Source organism: Punica granatum, chromosome 5 (genome assembly GCF_007655135.1).
Source record: "Punica granatum isolate Tunisia-2019 chromosome 5, ASM765513v2, whole genome shotgun sequence".
NCBI lineage: Eukaryota > Viridiplantae > Streptophyta > Magnoliopsida > Myrtales > Lythraceae > Punica > Punica granatum.
In genome coordinates this window covers 3,419,899-3,436,228 of record NC_045131.1, presented here as the reverse complement: position 1 = coordinate 3,436,228, position 16,330 = coordinate 3,419,899, and the positions used below count along the sequence as shown (strand labels likewise).

The 16,330-nt window shown below is 40.6% G+C and overlaps 2 protein-coding genes across 5 annotated transcripts; one reads left to right on the top strand and one right to left on the bottom strand.

Annotated features, from left to right (window-relative positions):
- The first annotated feature begins 506 nt into the window (after nucleotides 1–506).
- On the top strand, nucleotides 507–7,122 carry LOC116207830. Of its 3 annotated transcripts, none has more exons than XM_031540924.1 (21): nucleotides 508–1,704; nucleotides 1,871–1,942; nucleotides 2,028–2,232; nucleotides 2,343–2,460; nucleotides 2,884–2,976; nucleotides 3,195–3,278; nucleotides 3,381–3,473; nucleotides 3,731–3,823; nucleotides 3,931–4,012; nucleotides 4,105–4,164; nucleotides 4,244–4,296; nucleotides 4,390–4,556; nucleotides 4,741–4,945; nucleotides 5,214–5,271; nucleotides 5,388–5,444; nucleotides 5,536–5,781; nucleotides 5,912–5,976; nucleotides 6,077–6,133; nucleotides 6,211–6,304; nucleotides 6,509–6,649; nucleotides 6,719–7,122. In XM_031540924.1, the coding sequence occupies exons 1-21, from the start codon at nucleotides 889–891 to the stop codon at nucleotides 6,824–6,826; spliced, it is 2,967 nt and encodes a 988-aa protein (XP_031396784.1). In that variant the 5' UTR covers nucleotides 508–888; the 3' UTR covers nucleotides 6,827–7,122. The 3 variants fall into 3 exon arrangements, 2 of the variants coding, with proteins under 2 accessions (XP_031396784.1, XP_031396783.1); XM_031540923.1 differs by having other exon boundaries at nucleotides 509–1,704; nucleotides 2,881–2,976; XR_004156978.1 differs by lacking the exon at nucleotides 6,719–7,122 and having other exon boundaries at nucleotides 507–1,704; nucleotides 2,881–2,976; nucleotides 6,216–6,304.
- Nucleotides 7,123–7,874: 752 nt separating this feature from the next.
- On the bottom strand, nucleotides 7,875–9,846 carry LOC116207833 (UDP-glycosyltransferase 73D1-like). 2 transcript variants are annotated; one of them, XM_031540926.1, is made up of 2 exons: nucleotides 9,718–9,846; nucleotides 7,875–9,592 (listed from the first exon to the last, which is right to left on the bottom strand). In XM_031540926.1, exon 2 carries the CDS (start codon nucleotides 9,492–9,494, stop codon nucleotides 7,986–7,988), a length of 1,509 nt encoding a protein of 502 aa, XP_031396786.1. In that variant the 5' UTR covers nucleotides 9,495–9,592; nucleotides 9,718–9,846; the 3' UTR covers nucleotides 7,875–7,985. The 2 variants fall into 2 exon arrangements, with proteins under 2 accessions (XP_031396786.1, XP_031396787.1); XM_031540927.1 differs by having other exon boundaries at nucleotides 7,875–9,506; nucleotides 9,718–9,799.
- Between the last annotated feature and the right edge of the window lie 6,484 nt (nucleotides 9,847–16,330).

Genomic DNA, 16,330 nt, shown 5'->3' with positions numbered 1-16,330 from the left:
GGCGTTCAGAATTAAGCTCTGGTCGAGTCGAAAATTTATCGCCAGGGCTCATATCTGTGTCAAGGCACGGACTGCAACAAACTGAACTAGCGAACAAATAGCAAAAACTCATGCGGACTTGCTTGGAACCATGTCATATTCAGTCTAGTTGAATAACGTTGGACGAATCTAGACCGGGTTAGATCAAATTAAGGAATGATATTTCCAGAAGCCATTCCTGTCAATACCTTTGCGGTCCACTGAATGCACAAAAAAATCAATTATATATTTTTTTCGATGTACACCATCTGATAGCCGAATGAATGTATCGAATTTTGGGTCACCTTGGTTAGGTCACCCAGCGCCATAGAAGTAGAAGCCCAGTAAAGAAGAAGACTTTATTATGTTAAGCCCAAAAATGGTAATTTCAGCAATAAAGGATTAAAAAAATAAAAAATCGCAGCAAATTCAGACATACCAAAATGGTATTTTTTGTCATTACGAGAATACCCTCGGTTTCCTAGGTAGTTTACAGATCTCTGCCATCAGGAACCCACTGCTGTGTTGTTATATCTCTCTCTCTCTCTCTCTCTCTGCAGTTGGTCAGTTCACTTCCCAACACCATCTCCATATCCGTCCGTTCCTCTCGCCATCAATTCAATCAATGGCCAACTCACAGAAACCCTTCCGTAAACCCTAACGCTCACAACCGATCCATTCTCCAATCACCATTTTCAGGCTTTAATCCCAGTTTCCCATGGCGCTTAGCTGATACTCTGTTCGTTTCGGCTCAAAATCTGCCTCTGCCGCCACTAAAGAGCTTGGAGTTCCTCTCACCGTCGCATGCTCTCGTCGATCGGTCTCAACGGTGACGCGTATGAGTGATTTCTGTGCCCGATTCGGGGAGGCATGAAGCGGGAGTTGGCTTTTGCACTGGGGGTCCAGTCTCAGCTCGCCAGCCCGCTCGGTCGGACTCGGTCGTCTCAGGCTCAGTCGCAGTCCACGGTTGAGCTGAGCCACTGTAACGGCGGCCCCCAGAGCGAGGGCGTCAGCAACAAGAGGTTGAAGGTCTCGTCTTTAATAGTCTACACTCGCAGGGGCAAGCCGAAAAATGGCGTTTCTGAGGATTTGAAAGTCGAGCAACTCGAGAATAGCGAGGAGCTGAATCTAGAAGCCGTCCCCTGGGATGCTCAAGAGCGAGAGACAGTGGTGGCGAATGGCGCAATTGAGGGGCAGTGCAATGGCGTTTCACGTAAGTCTATGACTGAAGAGGAGCTCACGATCGATGAGGCTGGGTTGGTGGATGTGCTTGTTGAGGAGGATTTGGCACCCCCTTGTGAAAGGGCTGAGCTTTGTGGAGAACTCAGAGTTGATTCAGAAGAAGGATTGGTAGATGTCGTAATTCGAGAAGATAGTCGTAGATTAGGCTCCTTTTTCTCTAAAGGTGGGGGAGATGCAGTCTTTCTTGGTGGGAGTCCTGGACCATCGAGAAGGTTTACGCGGTCATTTGTAAACGAGGACGAGGTAGCTGCAAATGGTGTAGGCAATGAGGCTCCCTCGAATGTGGATAGGGGGCCCCATGAAATGGCCTCACCTGAGAATTTGCAATTGAAGATGTCTGGAACTAAGAATGTGCAAAATAAGAAGCTACAGACTGTCAGGGATCTTTTCGAGACCGGTTTGCTTGAAGGGGTAACGGTGGTTTACATGGCCGGTGTAAATAAGGTATGTATGATTTTATTATGTTGCTACCACAGCCAGTGGAAAGCACGATATGCTTCTGTTTCTTATCTTATAATGCTGTGAGAATTTTCCGCTGGAAGGAGTTTGGTTTATGATTCTCTGATTACCAATCGATTTCATAAGTCAGATAGTGATGATTTTTAAACAGGCACCTGGTCTTCGAGGTACTATTATGGATGGCGGGATACTGTGTTCATGCTCTAATTGCGAGGGACGTAGAGTGAGTATTGGTTTTTGTGGTCAGCACCCTCAGCAGTCCTTCATTTGGGTGAATGAATTCAATATTGATTTCAGGTTATCTGTAGGTTATTCCGCCTTCACAGTTTGAGATTCATGCCTGTAAAGTGTATAGACGGGCGGCGCAGTATATCTGCTTAGAAAATGGAAAGAGCCTACTTGAGGTTTTGAAAGCTTGTAGACGTGCTCCAGTGAATTTGTTGGAAGCCACTGTTCAGCGTATTATTTATTCTTTGCCCGCAGAGAAAACTTTCACTTGTAGAGGGTGCAAAGGTGAGCTATACTCATTTAACTGCAACACCCCAAAGCTCATATGTGCATGGGCGAACTGATGTTGTTTTTCTTTCTGTACCAGGTCTGATTGGTCTTTTCTTGTCTCTTAGGTACCTTCCCTCCATCCAGTTTTGCAAGAACAGGACACTTCTGCAGTTCATGTGCAGAATTGAGGAAATCCCAAGATTCCCAAAGCATTACTATTCATTCAATGGAGAAGAAATCTAGGTATACTATTTTTGTCATTGCGCTTCTCGTAAGTAGGACCAGTCTCCTGTTATGCATGTGGAATCAGTTTGCTAAGGCTTCTTGCGGTTGCCTCTTTTTTTTTTTTTTTTTCAATTCATCCTTTTATTTGTCCTCTGTTAAGATCTAGCTTCCTGATTATACATTTGAAAGAAAAAATCAGTTTTGCTGACCCTTGATACATTTAGAAGGTCCTTCCACTTTTATGACGTTCTGTTTCACCAAGGTATGCTGACCTTATACAAGTGTTTGCCTTGGGCATTGATTTGGATGTTTCGCTCTCTTGGACAGTCTGCCACATGTGTTTGCTTTTCTTTAACAAAATGAAAGAAAAAAGAAATGCTCTTGTTTTTCATATTCATGCGATTCTTATTGTACTTTAAATTCTTATGTGTGTTGCAGCAGGTCAGCAAATGCTGTTTTAACTTTGGACTCCCCCGTTAGTCCTGTCACAAGTTTCTCTACGCAAGATAATGGTCAATGGATGCACAAGAGGAGGTCGAAGAAATTTCTTCTTTTCTTCTTGTTGCTTCCTCTTGGTTTAAATGTTCTATCCATTAATCTTTGGTTATTGGGTTTGTCTAATGAAAACTTTTATCAAAATCTTAAGAATCTCATGTATGGGGAAATAAATAATGATGGGGACTTTTTCTTGTGATTCTGAGTACAGTTCCATGAAGTACGCGCTGACATATTCTCTACCCATGTTTGTACAGGTCCAAAGATGAACAGTTGATATCCAAGTCACCTGAAATTGTCTCAGCATATCCAAGGAGGGCTCATTTGAGATTAGTGGCAAAGTTGGTATCTCCCTTGTGTGGTTTAACTGCATTTGGCATATTTGTAGATGTAGCTTTATTTGCTTATCATGTATATATAAGTAAAATTTGTTCTCATATCAGGTCGCCTGAAGCACTTCTCATCTCAAAATCCTCCAGAAGTGCTTCACCTTGTATTTCTCGGAAACAGAAAAGTCGAATAAAAATGATGGACAAGTAAGTTCCTTTTAATGTGGTTAGTCTGTTTTGGTATGGAGGCTTAGTGACTCAGAAATCTTATGTTTGCCATCATAGGTTGCTTATTTATTCTTTTTCTTTTTTTAATCTTGGAATTGCTGGAAAGAGACGCATAAATATGATGAGACACATAACTATGATGACATAAGTTCATCTTACTGCATCTGTTTTATTTTGTACACTGCATTGTAAGATTCGGATGGGCTTTTTTAACCGTGTGCTTGGACCATTTTTAGGTCCTGGAGATCAGTGCCTAGGATGAAGCTATCAAAAGTTGCTTCAACTTCCATCTCATCACCAAGGAGGACTCAATGGAAAATCACCATAAAGTTAGTATGTTTAGAAACATATTTGGCTATTGACTTTATCGTGCATTCTTCTTTTCCATGACCTAGAGAAAAGTATTCATATTCTTTTTTGGTGCCCCATTCTGAAGAGATCAGCGATTGCATAGACTGGTATTTGATAAAGATGGATTGCCTGATGGGACTGCATTGGCCTACTACTCTCGTGGACAGGTACCTGAGAGACGATGCTTAACTGTAATGTGGTCTGCCTAATTTTCTTTTCCTCTCCTTTCCACCTGAAGTCATTAGTTTTTCCTAAACAGAAGCTGCTTGAGGGTTATAAGCAAGGGTTTGGCATATTCTGCAAATGCTGCAACAGTGAGGTACTCATTTTTCTTTCTGGTATTTTTGTTGCTGGTGAGTCATCATTATAATTTGAAGCGTTATTGCCTCTACTTGCAGGTTAGTGCCTCGCAGTTCGAGGCTCATGCTGGTTGGTCTTCAAGAAAGAAGCCGTAAGTTTTATGGGACAGTTTATGGCATTTCTTTTCAGTGGCTCGTATAAGTATTAACTTATAGTGGCTCCCATGCCTTTCCTTGTCTTGCAGGTATTCAAATATTTACACTTCAAATGGTGTGTCTCTGCATGAACTAGCAATATCCCTCTCAAAGGGTCGTAGATATTCTGCTAAGGACAACGATAACCTCTGCACTATTTGTGCTGATGGTGGGAACCTCCTACTTTGCGATGGATGCCCCAGGGCCTTCCACAGAGGTAAGGTCATTAAGGGAACCCTATTATTTTAGCTCTTGGCTTGTGGCAAAGAATAGGATTAGTTCTTTACCTTTCACAATCGTGTTTGGGATCCTATTGCTTTCTGGTTGCGTTTTTGAAGTTTGTCTCTTAATAATTAGCAAATTGTAACTTTCCATCCTCTTCCTCTTTTGCACGGTTGCAGAATGTGCGTCTCTTACGACTATCCCTCGTGGTGACTGGTACTGCCATTATTGCCAGAATATGTTCCACAGAGAGAAGTTCGTTAATGAAAATGCTCTTGCTGCTGGAAGAGTCTCTGGAGTTGACCCCATTGAAGACATTTCAAAGAGATGCATTCGTATAGTCAGAAACATTGGAACAGAAATTAGTGGTTGTGTACTATGTGGGTATGTTTCCATGACCAGAGAATTTGGGAAAGCTTCTACTTGATTCATACTATCGTTTCTGTTTGCTATTAGAGTGAGGATACTCTGTTACTTAATTATTCTCTTTCTTGATGTTTCGGTTAGCAATATTATTTCATTTACCTTTACTAGAATAATTAAAAGTGATGGCAACTGTCATCGAAGTATTAGGTCATTACTGCAATTGATTGCATGGGTTTTGTTTGCATATATATCGCTTCTTATTTTCTATTTAACATGTGATGTACAGATGTTACGACTTTAGCAAGTCTGGTTTTGGTCCTCGTACCATCATTCTTTGTGATCAGGTATATTTCCTATTTCTTTGTGCCGTCTTAGTTGGTCTTGTGAATAGGGATCTATATATGTAATATATATACAGGCTGCTGATGTCTTCTATATTCACAAATGTTGTTCATGACAGTGTGAGCAGGAGTTTCACATTGGCTGTTTGAGGGAACATAAAATGGCAAATCTCAAGGTGTGTGCATCCAACTGAGTTGTATCGTAGTTTTCCTCATTTGACGTGTATTTCTGTTGCTAAAGCTGGAGCATTGATTGCTGTTTTGCAGGAACTGCCAAAGGGGAAGTGGTTTTGCTCTAGGGATTGCAATCGTATCCACTCTACCTTGCAGAATTTGGTAACTCGTGGGGCAGAGAAGCTCCAAGACTCATTTTTGGACAATATAAAGAAGAAGCACGAGGAGAAAGGTTTGGATATGGTTGACAATCTTAATGTGAGTTGGAGGCTGCTAAGCGGCAGTTTTGCTTCACCTGAATCTAGACGTTTGCTCTCTGAAGCTGTTGCTATATTCCATGTAAGTTGTGTATGGCTTTATCTGCGTTATTCGTCAGTTGTTGCACATACTGCCTTGTATAGTTCACGTTGGTCGATTAAGTTCATACATTTGAGTGAATTATTTGAGATGGATGCTTCGCATGTTTCAGGAATGTTTCGACCCAATAGTTGATTGGATGAGCGGCCGTGATCTCATACCCTCCATGGTTTATGGGCAAGTCTTTTTAGTTGACATGATTGTATCTCTTGGTCTCAATACCCATATTTCTATTTAAAGGTTTTTACCAACATATTTTTCTTGGGTTTTTGTGCAGGAGGAGCACGAGGGGCCAAGAGTATGGGGGAATGTACTGTGCTGTGTTGATTGTGAAGTGAGAATTATTTTCTTTTGTTCACTTAAATTGAGTTTTTTTCCCCCCAATTAATGATGTGTTTGTTACCGTTGCAGCTCAGTTGTTGTTTCAGCTGGTATTTTTAGAGTTTTTGGACGAGAACTTGCTGAGCTTCCCTTAGTTGCGACAAGCAAGGAGAACCACAATAAGGTTGGACTAAGTTGATTTCTCGTCACTTCTCATTTACCAATAACAATCCTCATTTTATTGTATAAATACTTATCATATTTTTACTGACAATTCTAATCGCTCCAGGCTTTCCCACTTATAAAGAAAATATTGAAAATATTTGAAAGCAAATGATGTAAATAGTAGTCTGAAGTATTGACTGATGTGACATTGTATTCCAAGTAGGGCTACTTCCAGTTGTTGTTCTCTTGCATAGAGAAGTTATTGGCCTTCTTGAACGTGAGGAGCCTCGTACTACCTGCTGCTGTAGAAGCGGAGTCCATATGGACCAATAGATTTGGCTTTAAAAGGATAACTGCAGAGGAGGTAAAAAATAGTTTCCTTCTAATATTTTTTGACTCGACAAATATTGTACTAAGAGTTCTACTCGTGCAGCTTACAAAATACAAAAAGATGGGATGTCAAATGGTCACCTTCCAAGGAACATCTATGTTGAAGAAACCGGTCCCTCAATATAGACTCGCTAGCAATGGTGAATTATGACAACATGACAATTTCGATTTTTCTTTCGGTCATTGTTTTAGGTTCTTGGGTTAGAGGTTATTCGTGTAAAAAAAAACTATCCTGTTTTTTTGGTTTTTACTATGTGGCAATGATTCGAGCATATTGTATCATAGATGCAATTGGGGCAGTCTCCCTTGTACTGTAGGTTGGGAAGCTCCAGGCAGACAATTCACCACATGGATGGAACTCGAAGAATCCATGATTGGGATGCTTTTTTTCGATGAAAAGATGTTGAAATCCTTATTGATTGATATGTTGTATCTACTTTTGGAATCTCTTCAGCTTTCCTATTTATCATGTCTGTTCATGATGACTTGGCTGCAAGAGTCTCCATATGCTTACGAAGGGCAATAATGCATGATGCCGTCGCACTCGGGGCATAACTGTAGAGGTCTAGCTGGGCTATAGCTTTAATGTTTTTGACAAACATGTCTTTTTAGGGTCCTCTTTCAAAAACTCGGATGTGAATGGGACGCCAAGCGGACTTCCGAGATTTAGATCCAGGACCTGTTTAATGTTGGTAAAATTTTAAGAGTGCCATTGTAGGGTGAGACCCCCTTTCTAACTGGTTAAAATAGCTGGCAAGACCTTAACGGAGTGCCATCGTAACGTGAGTCCCTGTAACTGATTGAAATATCTTGTTAAACGTAAACCAAAATTCTAACATGACTATTAGGTGAAATATTTGATATTCAATTATTTAAGTATTTAGGTCAAGTGTTTAGTGCATTTACTATTTGTAATGTACACGACAAATTACTATATATTCAAACTGAAATGTTAAACGTATAAAGTAAATTACCTAACAACCTTTTGGTTATTATTAATTATGAGGAGGTAAATTTATTGGTATATGGCAAGAGAAGACAATGGGGCAAGGAAACTCAACTTACGTCGATCAAATTTGGGACGTTTGGTTTCAGAGTTAAATTAATTTTGATTTTGATTTTGATTGTGGAAAAGGACAAATGAGATTGTATTATGAATTTGACTTGGGAAACGTGTATTTTTGTTGTGTGGTGGACATAGTTAAAATCAAAATCATAATTCTAAAATTATTTTCACAAACCAAACAAGCCATCCTCTTAAATTCAGATGGGAGTTCAGGGCCACCGCATCACGTTCGTTCTTTCTTTAATTAAACGTCGTCGATATCTTCTTGACGCTTTAATTCTTGCATGACATATTGGATCAATTGAGACAAATTAGAGCGGGAAGAGCCTCCATCTTCGACTGCCTTCCTTCCCTTTTCACTGTACTCAATAGCCCTCTTCCTCCTCTCCTCCCCTTCCTCGCCACTAGACATCACCTCCTCTATGGCCCTCAAGACCTGTCCCTCCTTCACCAACACCCCGACCTTCGCCTCCTCCCCGAACTTGACCGCCATGTCAACCCCGACCCGGACCCCAATCCTCAGCACGTCCACAACCATGGCCTCATTGACAAACTGTTCCGCAAACTGCGGCCAGGTGATCATTGGAATCCCGGAGCACATCCCTTCAAGGGTCGAGTTCCACCCGCAGTGCATTAGGAACGCGCCGATTGACCTGTGGGATAGGATCTCTAGCTGCGGTGCCCATCCCCTGATCAGGAATCCCCTCCCTTGGATCCTCTCCTCAAACCTCTCATCCCTCAACCATTTCTCCAGCTCCAAGGTCCTCTCATTTCCTCCGGTTTTCATCACCCATATGAAGGGCCGGTTAGATGCCTCCAGGCCCTTCCCGAGCTCGACCAACTGGTCCGGCACGAGCCTGCACAGGCTACCTAGGCAGGCATAGATCACGGTCTTCGGTTTCATCGCGTCGAGCCACTCCATGCTCCGTTTAACCTCCTCCGGCGCCTGGTTCCCCCTGTCCAATCTGTCCCGCTCATTCTTGTTGCACAAGGAAACCGGTCCGATGCACCATATCTTTTGGTTAATGGCCTTCTCATATAATCCGACACAACCCTGCTCTAGTTCATCGAAGCTGTTGATAATTAGTCCTTGGGACGACTTCTCAGCCTCGTGCACCTTTGCACGGACATCTTCCAAGTTGGGCAGCGGCCCAAACGTCGCGGGCAGCTGAGACTTCCTTATCTTGAAGCTCTGGGGCATGCCGAGGACCTCAAACGGTTCTTTATGAGGCAAGTTTAAGTAATACCCGAGAGAACTGTGGTAATGTTGTTCCACATTATGCATGGCTAATCGCGAGAAGCAGCTCATCCCGTTGAAGAGAAACCTCGGGACCCTGAACTTTCGAGCGGTTTCTGCAGTCCAAAACAGGGCTCGGTCAGATATGATGCAGCTTGGCGGAGGGTCGTGTAGTCGGATGTGATCCTCGACCGGCTCCTGCATCTTCTCGACGGCACTGTGGAACTTCTGCAACAAATCAGGGGACGGAAGCGTGTCGAGGTTCTCACATCCATCAGGGAGTCCGACTTCCTTGGACCGGAAAGGGACTTCCACGAGCCGGATGGGGTAGCGCAACTCACGAGCCCGCGACATCGTGCCTCTGAAGCGGGAAGCATTCAATGGGGTGGTATAGATAGTCGAGGCGATCCCACGCTCGCCAAGAATCCGGGCGATGTCAAACATCGGGATCATGTGCCCTTGAGCCATGAGGGGTATCATTACGAAGTGGAGCGAATCGGATAGTCTCGAAGCCATCTCCTAGTTTTCCTTTAGAGAGAGAGAGAGAGAAAAAACCGGAAAAAAAAATCCAAATTCCGGACAATTCGACCGAAACACCAGTAGAAAAGTCTCGCCTGAGATTGAATTTAAAGATGAAGATGTGAATTATGAAACAGAACATATATATAGAGTAAGGGGGGAGTTATTGATGCATCCAGGAATATCAAAACCAGAACACAGACAGAGGGAAGAAACTTACAGAGAAATTGGAGAGGAGACCAGCGCTGCTGCTGGGCGCTGGGGTCTGCTTCATTATGGGACCTATGATCCCCCGACCTCATTTCAAAATTTTAACTCTAATTTTAACTATACCCACTATACAACAAAAATCAACGACACAATTATTACTTTTTTCATTTTTCTTCAATTTTTTTAACCATTCAATTCAATTTCTAATAATAAATTCTCTCAATTATTCATCATTTTTTCTATAATTTAACAATACAATTATTACTTTTTTTCAACTATTCATTATTTTTAATACTTTTTCTCATAATTCACCGAGTCAATATCAAAACATCAAAGACTTTGTCCAAATCTTTGATAAATCCGTCTACTACATGAAGAAATGAGAAGCGTGTGTATGACTCGACTAATAAAAAGGGTTGATTCCTTCCCGCGATGATAAGTTTGCTTTAAGCGTATGGGTGACTGGCTGGGATTTGTTGCTTTCCGTAACGTAACGAGGTGGTCCAGAATCTGCCGCTAGTGCATCGAAACGGCGGATATTGTTAGCGGAAACTTCAGAGTATTGTAATCGGGACCGGCTTTCTTGTCTTGTGTATCGTTTGTACATGTTGATTTTTCAAAGAGATAATATTAACAGCATGAAGAAAGAAGTTGGAATGTGCTGCGCATGATCAGATACCGTGCTCAGCATTAACGGAGGTCCGTGCACGCAGTAAGAAATTTGGTCCTGCAGGAATAGGATCCAGTCTTAGTCTTTATTTATTTTAAAAAAAAATGAATGACGCTTATAATTATTCGGAAAATTCCCCAGAGATCCAATTGGGGCCTCCGTCATGTTGGATCACCCAGAAAGGCCAACAGCGAAGATTCAATCCTCCCGTGACTTAATCGAAATATTTCCCTATGATTACGCAACTAAGGTGACGTCATATGGATTGCATTTGCAAATCATACCAAATAAAATACCCAGGGAAAAAAAAAAGAAAGAGATTTGCAATTTCAGAAGAACTGCGGATTGACTAATAATCCATGAGCGTTGACTTTCCAATTTTGGCAAGACTGCAAGACTGCAAGTCGTATCTCAATTTTCAAGGAACTTGGCCAGCCACTCCTCGATGTCGGATTAGCTACGTTGAGCCTGTCCTCCTCTCTGACACAGTCCAACGGTAGTCCGACTCGGCTTGGCCCGGCAACTTCGCATCGGAAACCTATCCAGCTAAAACTGATTCCGGCAGAGCCTGAGCATGCATGACCTGACTCGAGCAAGCCCTGCACTTCTAGTCGGGTTTGTTTACACATCAGCTTGGAATGTTTCGTGGACCAGAAAATAATTTGGGAAGAAATACGCTCCCACATGGTTCCTCGCAGCCGAAATTGGCCGGCCCAGAGCTCCAGATCACCGTGCTCGGACCAATCAGGGGCTGGTCAATGGGCCGAGTTCTGCGATTCTAAAGTGAAATTGGGCCATACATAGAAAGCCCATTGAAGCCCAATTACGGCCCATAGATCTCACGTAGAGGCATTCTGCTGACCCAATCTTTCTTTCTCGCTCTCTTTTCCTTTTCCGAAGTTTTCTTCAAGTATATTTCCCCTTAATAGCAATACTAGCTGTGGAGTATGGACTATGGTCATTTATTTGTATCTCTATGCTTAATCGTGATCATAATACACCAAAGTTATACACTCGAACAGATTATAATTGAACCGAATAAGTACCGAAACTCAAATTCAAGCACTGGATATATCAACCATCCGATACTAAAAGGAGACGAGAGGATACAAAAAAGAGATTATTTAAGTACATACACGTTACCAACTCTACTGTATTCCATCGATTGTTGTATTAACATGAATTTGAAAACGGGCATGCATCTTTTTATTTCTAACTGCAGATCAATAGGGTTGAAATGAGTGTGCATAAAACTCAATTCTATTAGTCTACTGTATATATTCCCTGTGATTGGCTTGAATATTAATCTCCAAAGCTATCCGCGATCACGTATCAATGAATCTAGACTAGAAGAGCTAAAAGGTTACATTGAAAAGGTCGAGTTGAAGATCCAATTCCAATCTTGTAGGCAATTCCGGAAGATTTAATGAAAACACTTGGTATCTCCTGATAAATAATTAATTTTATGGAATTATCCTCAATAATTATAGTTATATTGAAAAGGAGGTTTATCATGTCTCTTAATCTTAATGTCATCTCGATCGTGAGATTTCTGTCTCGTTGCAGCCGTAAAGTTTTGGCCATTCCGAACTAACCACGCATCCACACAAACATGTCTACCGATAGCGCTAAAGAACAAGACACCTTTTTCAAACATCGATAAAGCACGAAAAGGGGTGCATGATAATAATGTCTCGAAAGCAGAGAACCCCGGCTTTAATTGCAATTATTAGTCGCGGCCAGTGAATTTATCCATCTTCATCTAGTAAAATTACTTGTCCCTTTTAATTAAGGAAAATTATATTTCCAGCGAAAATTTTCGAAAGAAAAATCTCTGAATTTATCTCGTTGTAAAACTGCCCTTTATCTTTTAACATAATTACAGATTTGCCTATGCGTTTGATTCAGCGAAATAAGCTAAAATAGCAAAACTCTTTAATTGATAATCTTCTTATGATGGTAGGTTTCATAGTAAATATCAAGAAATTGAACAATATGGATTGGTTCAAGTAGTTCGGTATTTGTTTTGTTTAAAGAAGATGTTGAGTTCAAGTCGTCGTGAATGCAGAAAATTCACGCTGTGAGAGTTTTATTCTTTAGTAAACCGACTCGACTGAACTAGATTAATCGGGGTCCAATTAAACTTTCGAATGCCGGAGTTTACCAAAAAAAAAAAAAAAGCTCTACTGACTTACAGAAGATTTGGACAGCTTCCCGATGGGGACTGAAGAAAACTCTCGAGACTCGTTCATCAAATCTTCCACCTCAGCTTGATTACGCCTTAAATCATATATTTGGAATGTTCCCAATGATGAATTTAAGGGGTGCACCGACCGCTCGCCCCATTTCAAAATGAGAAAAGTTATAAAATTGTTCACATATTATGTTGAATTTGCCATTTTCATTATGAGATTATCTCTTGTCGCCTCCATTAACCTTACGATGTTGTCATTTCTTTATCTTTCATGTAGTTTGGCTCCCCTTGAATCAAAGTGCTACATACGTACGTCCCGGTATTCTTATTGAATTTTCAGTAATTTGAAAGAAAACATGGGACCAAGTTAATGTCTGACCGAAGCAGTAGAGCCGCGAATGGTCTGGGAGCCACTAGTATTTTTCTCCATTGAATCTAAGGAAAGGCCACAGGAGGCCGTTTTCAAACTTCTTCGCCTGGGAGGCACGTCCTCCACACATGGACCAATCACTAAAACAAATGTACAAAACGTAATTATTTTTTCTACCGAAAAGAAAAATTTATTTGTCAGCCATGCTTAACAGCTTGACTGATAAAAAGAGTTCATTCAACCGATTCAGAATTTATTTTCCTTTAATAATCTCGAGTTTGAATCTCATAAATTGAAAAAATCCTTAAATAAGAGAAATTACTTCTTATCGTGAATCGGTCCGACTTGAACTGAATTAGTCGGAGATCGTTGACCTTCCAAATATCATAATACACAAAAATAATAATAATAGCATGACCATTAAAGTAACTGCAACATGATTATAAATGAGCTAGCTAGCTTGAATAACATCAATATCTGATGCGGAGAAAAATTCCGTTGATGGCAGAGTGGAGGAAAACGTCGGCAAGTCGGTCTCGAGGTGGTGGCCGCGGCTTGAGGAGAACGTAAGCGCTGTCCTCGAGGTCCTAGCAGAGCCGATCTAGGGGTGGTTGTAGAATCGGGAAGAACGTCGGCGAGTCGATCTCAAGGTTGTGGCTACTCCAGTGAAAACATCGACGGCGTGGAGAGGTAGTGGCAGCTCCGGTGAGAACGTCGGGGAGGACGATGGCTGGGAGATTGAGAATGCCCGAGAGCGTGAGTGACTGAATCTTAAAATTTCAATATTGACGAGGGCCAAAACTGGCCCCACACTATATACATAAATCCTCCTCATGAGGGCCGAAGAGCCATATGCTCAGCAAAGACGAATCTTTCCCGCGGGCCATGTTACCGCCCCATTATCCATTCTCCTTTGAGATATTATTGTCCTACTCTCACAATAATCCATGAGGAAACTCGAATATGAATAATAAAAGGTAAATTACACTGGTGGTTCAAAAAATTTTTATAAGTGTTTCAATATGATACAAAAAGTTTTTTTTTGCTACTTGATGGTACAAAATCTTTCAAAGTTGTTTCAGTATAGTACAAACCGTCATCTCGCCATTAAGGCCGTCCAGCCGTCCTTAATAAGACTGTAAATTTTGCACCATCATGTAATTTACGTAAAACATTTTGTACTATTAAGTTACAACTTCAAAACATTTTGCACCATCATGTAACATCCCACAAAAAATGATTTTGCACAATCACCGTCGACTTGACGGCGTCAATGGCGAGATGACAGTTTGTACTATACTGAAACAATTTTAAAACATTTTGTATCGTCAAGTAGCAAAAAATATTTTTTATACTATATTGAAATATTGACAAAATATTTTGGATTACAAGTGCAATTTATCCAATAATAAAAGCTAAACACGTCCAGTCCTATACATTTATGAGTGTGAAATTCGTGCAAATTTATTTCTCCTTGGCTATTTAATAAAGTCATTCAACTTATTGCGTATGGTTGATTTTACTTTTTACAGATATTATCATAATCGTATAAAATAGATAGATATATCAAATCAGAAGAGATATTTTCATATTGGGAATATTAATTATATACGATTTATAATTTAATATGATCATTTATATCTCGATTTTCCGACTTAATGTAGCTTATTTATACGTCCATTAAATTTCTTACCATGAGAACCTAATTTTCCAGACCTATGATGCAGAAAGAAATCTGCCGATTCATAGGTCAATTACGAAATGTCCCATTTAATTAAAAAGGTCATGATGCAAAAATCGACCTTTTGGGTAGGTCTCGGCTCCCTGAAGATAGTCGATGGTTTGAACCGATTAACATAGCCTTTAGCTGATTTGGTTGATTGTTTAGGTAGATAATTGCTAGTTTGAATAGATCAAGGAAGCTAGATTGTTTTGATTTGACTGTTTAGGGATTGGTCTGTTTAGGACTTGGTTAATTTATTAGATCTAGATGATGTGATCTATGAAAAGTTTCTACGTCGGGTATCGATTCAAAACTCTTTGACTATACTTCTCGGTATTGACTAGAAGGATTTTTGCAACTATATTTGTATTTATTAAATGTGCTTCTATTACATTATATTTTTTATTTGCAGTAATTTCAGTGAATCTATTGTATTTTTCTGTCCTTATAATATTTTTTTTGAACATTTTATCTTATACTCATTTTTATTATCAATGGATATTCATTGATTTGTCGTGCCAAAAAATTTAAAAAGGTGATGATTGTGGACCGCTGCTTAAATTGAGGGCGGCTACTTGTTCGGCATCATTCTTTGTACTTCTTTCGTATCTATAATTCTCTTTTTTGATTCAGTTTCGCAGTTCATAGATCCTGTAGGAATCATCCAAGACTGAAGTTGGTGCATATTAGATCTAAGCATAGACAAGTCGACCTTCATTTTCTAGATGGTCCGGCATGCTCTAGATTCACCATTTATTTATTTATTTATACACGATGATCAGTTCGAGCTAAAATTACAATTTTTTGGGGGTAATGTTGATTAGATTATAATTGAGATTATCACCTTTCACATTGCAAAAGTTCACATCGGATCAATGCATCAACGTGCTTTCCGTTTTTTTTTCTTTTTGGTGAAATTCAGTTAAATTAAACTCCTTTTCAATATATTTTATTGTATTGGTAAAAGATTATGACAACTCTCCCTTCCCACATAGCTCTTGTTCATCAAATCTTCCACTTCAGCTTGATTACGCCTTAAATCATATATTCGGAATGCTCCTGGGGATGAATTTAAGTGGTGCACCGGGCGCTCGCCCCATTTCAAAATGAGAAAAGTTATAAAATTGTTAACATATCATGTTGAATTTGTCATTTTCATTATGAGATTATCTCTTCTCGCCTCTATTGACCTTACGATGTTGTCATTTCTTTATCTTTCCTGTAGTTTGGCTCCCCTTGAATCAAAGTGCCACATATGTACGTCCCAGGATATTATCCTCTACTTAATGAATATGAGCCTTCCGGAATCCTCCGACTAAAGATGACAAATCTCAGCTATGCATTGGACATCAGTTTATGCACGTCAATCATTAGATCGCTCAAAACTTCTCGTTGAATATGAGCCAACTAGTATTTTTCTCCATTGAATCTAAGGAAAGGTGACAGGAGGCCGTTTTCAACTTCTTCGAGTGAGTGGCACGTCCTTGGCTGTAATTCATACTTTTACTGAGGGAAGAAGCGCCACCCCCATTAATCGCCGTCACAGCATCTTTATTTTCTTGCAGTGAGGTTCGCCGGCAAGAAGGGCCACGGAGGGAGGGTCATCGGCTCTGAAGGTTCGACAGGGCTTGAGGGGTTTGTCGGCTCTCAAGTGCTTAGCGCTTGT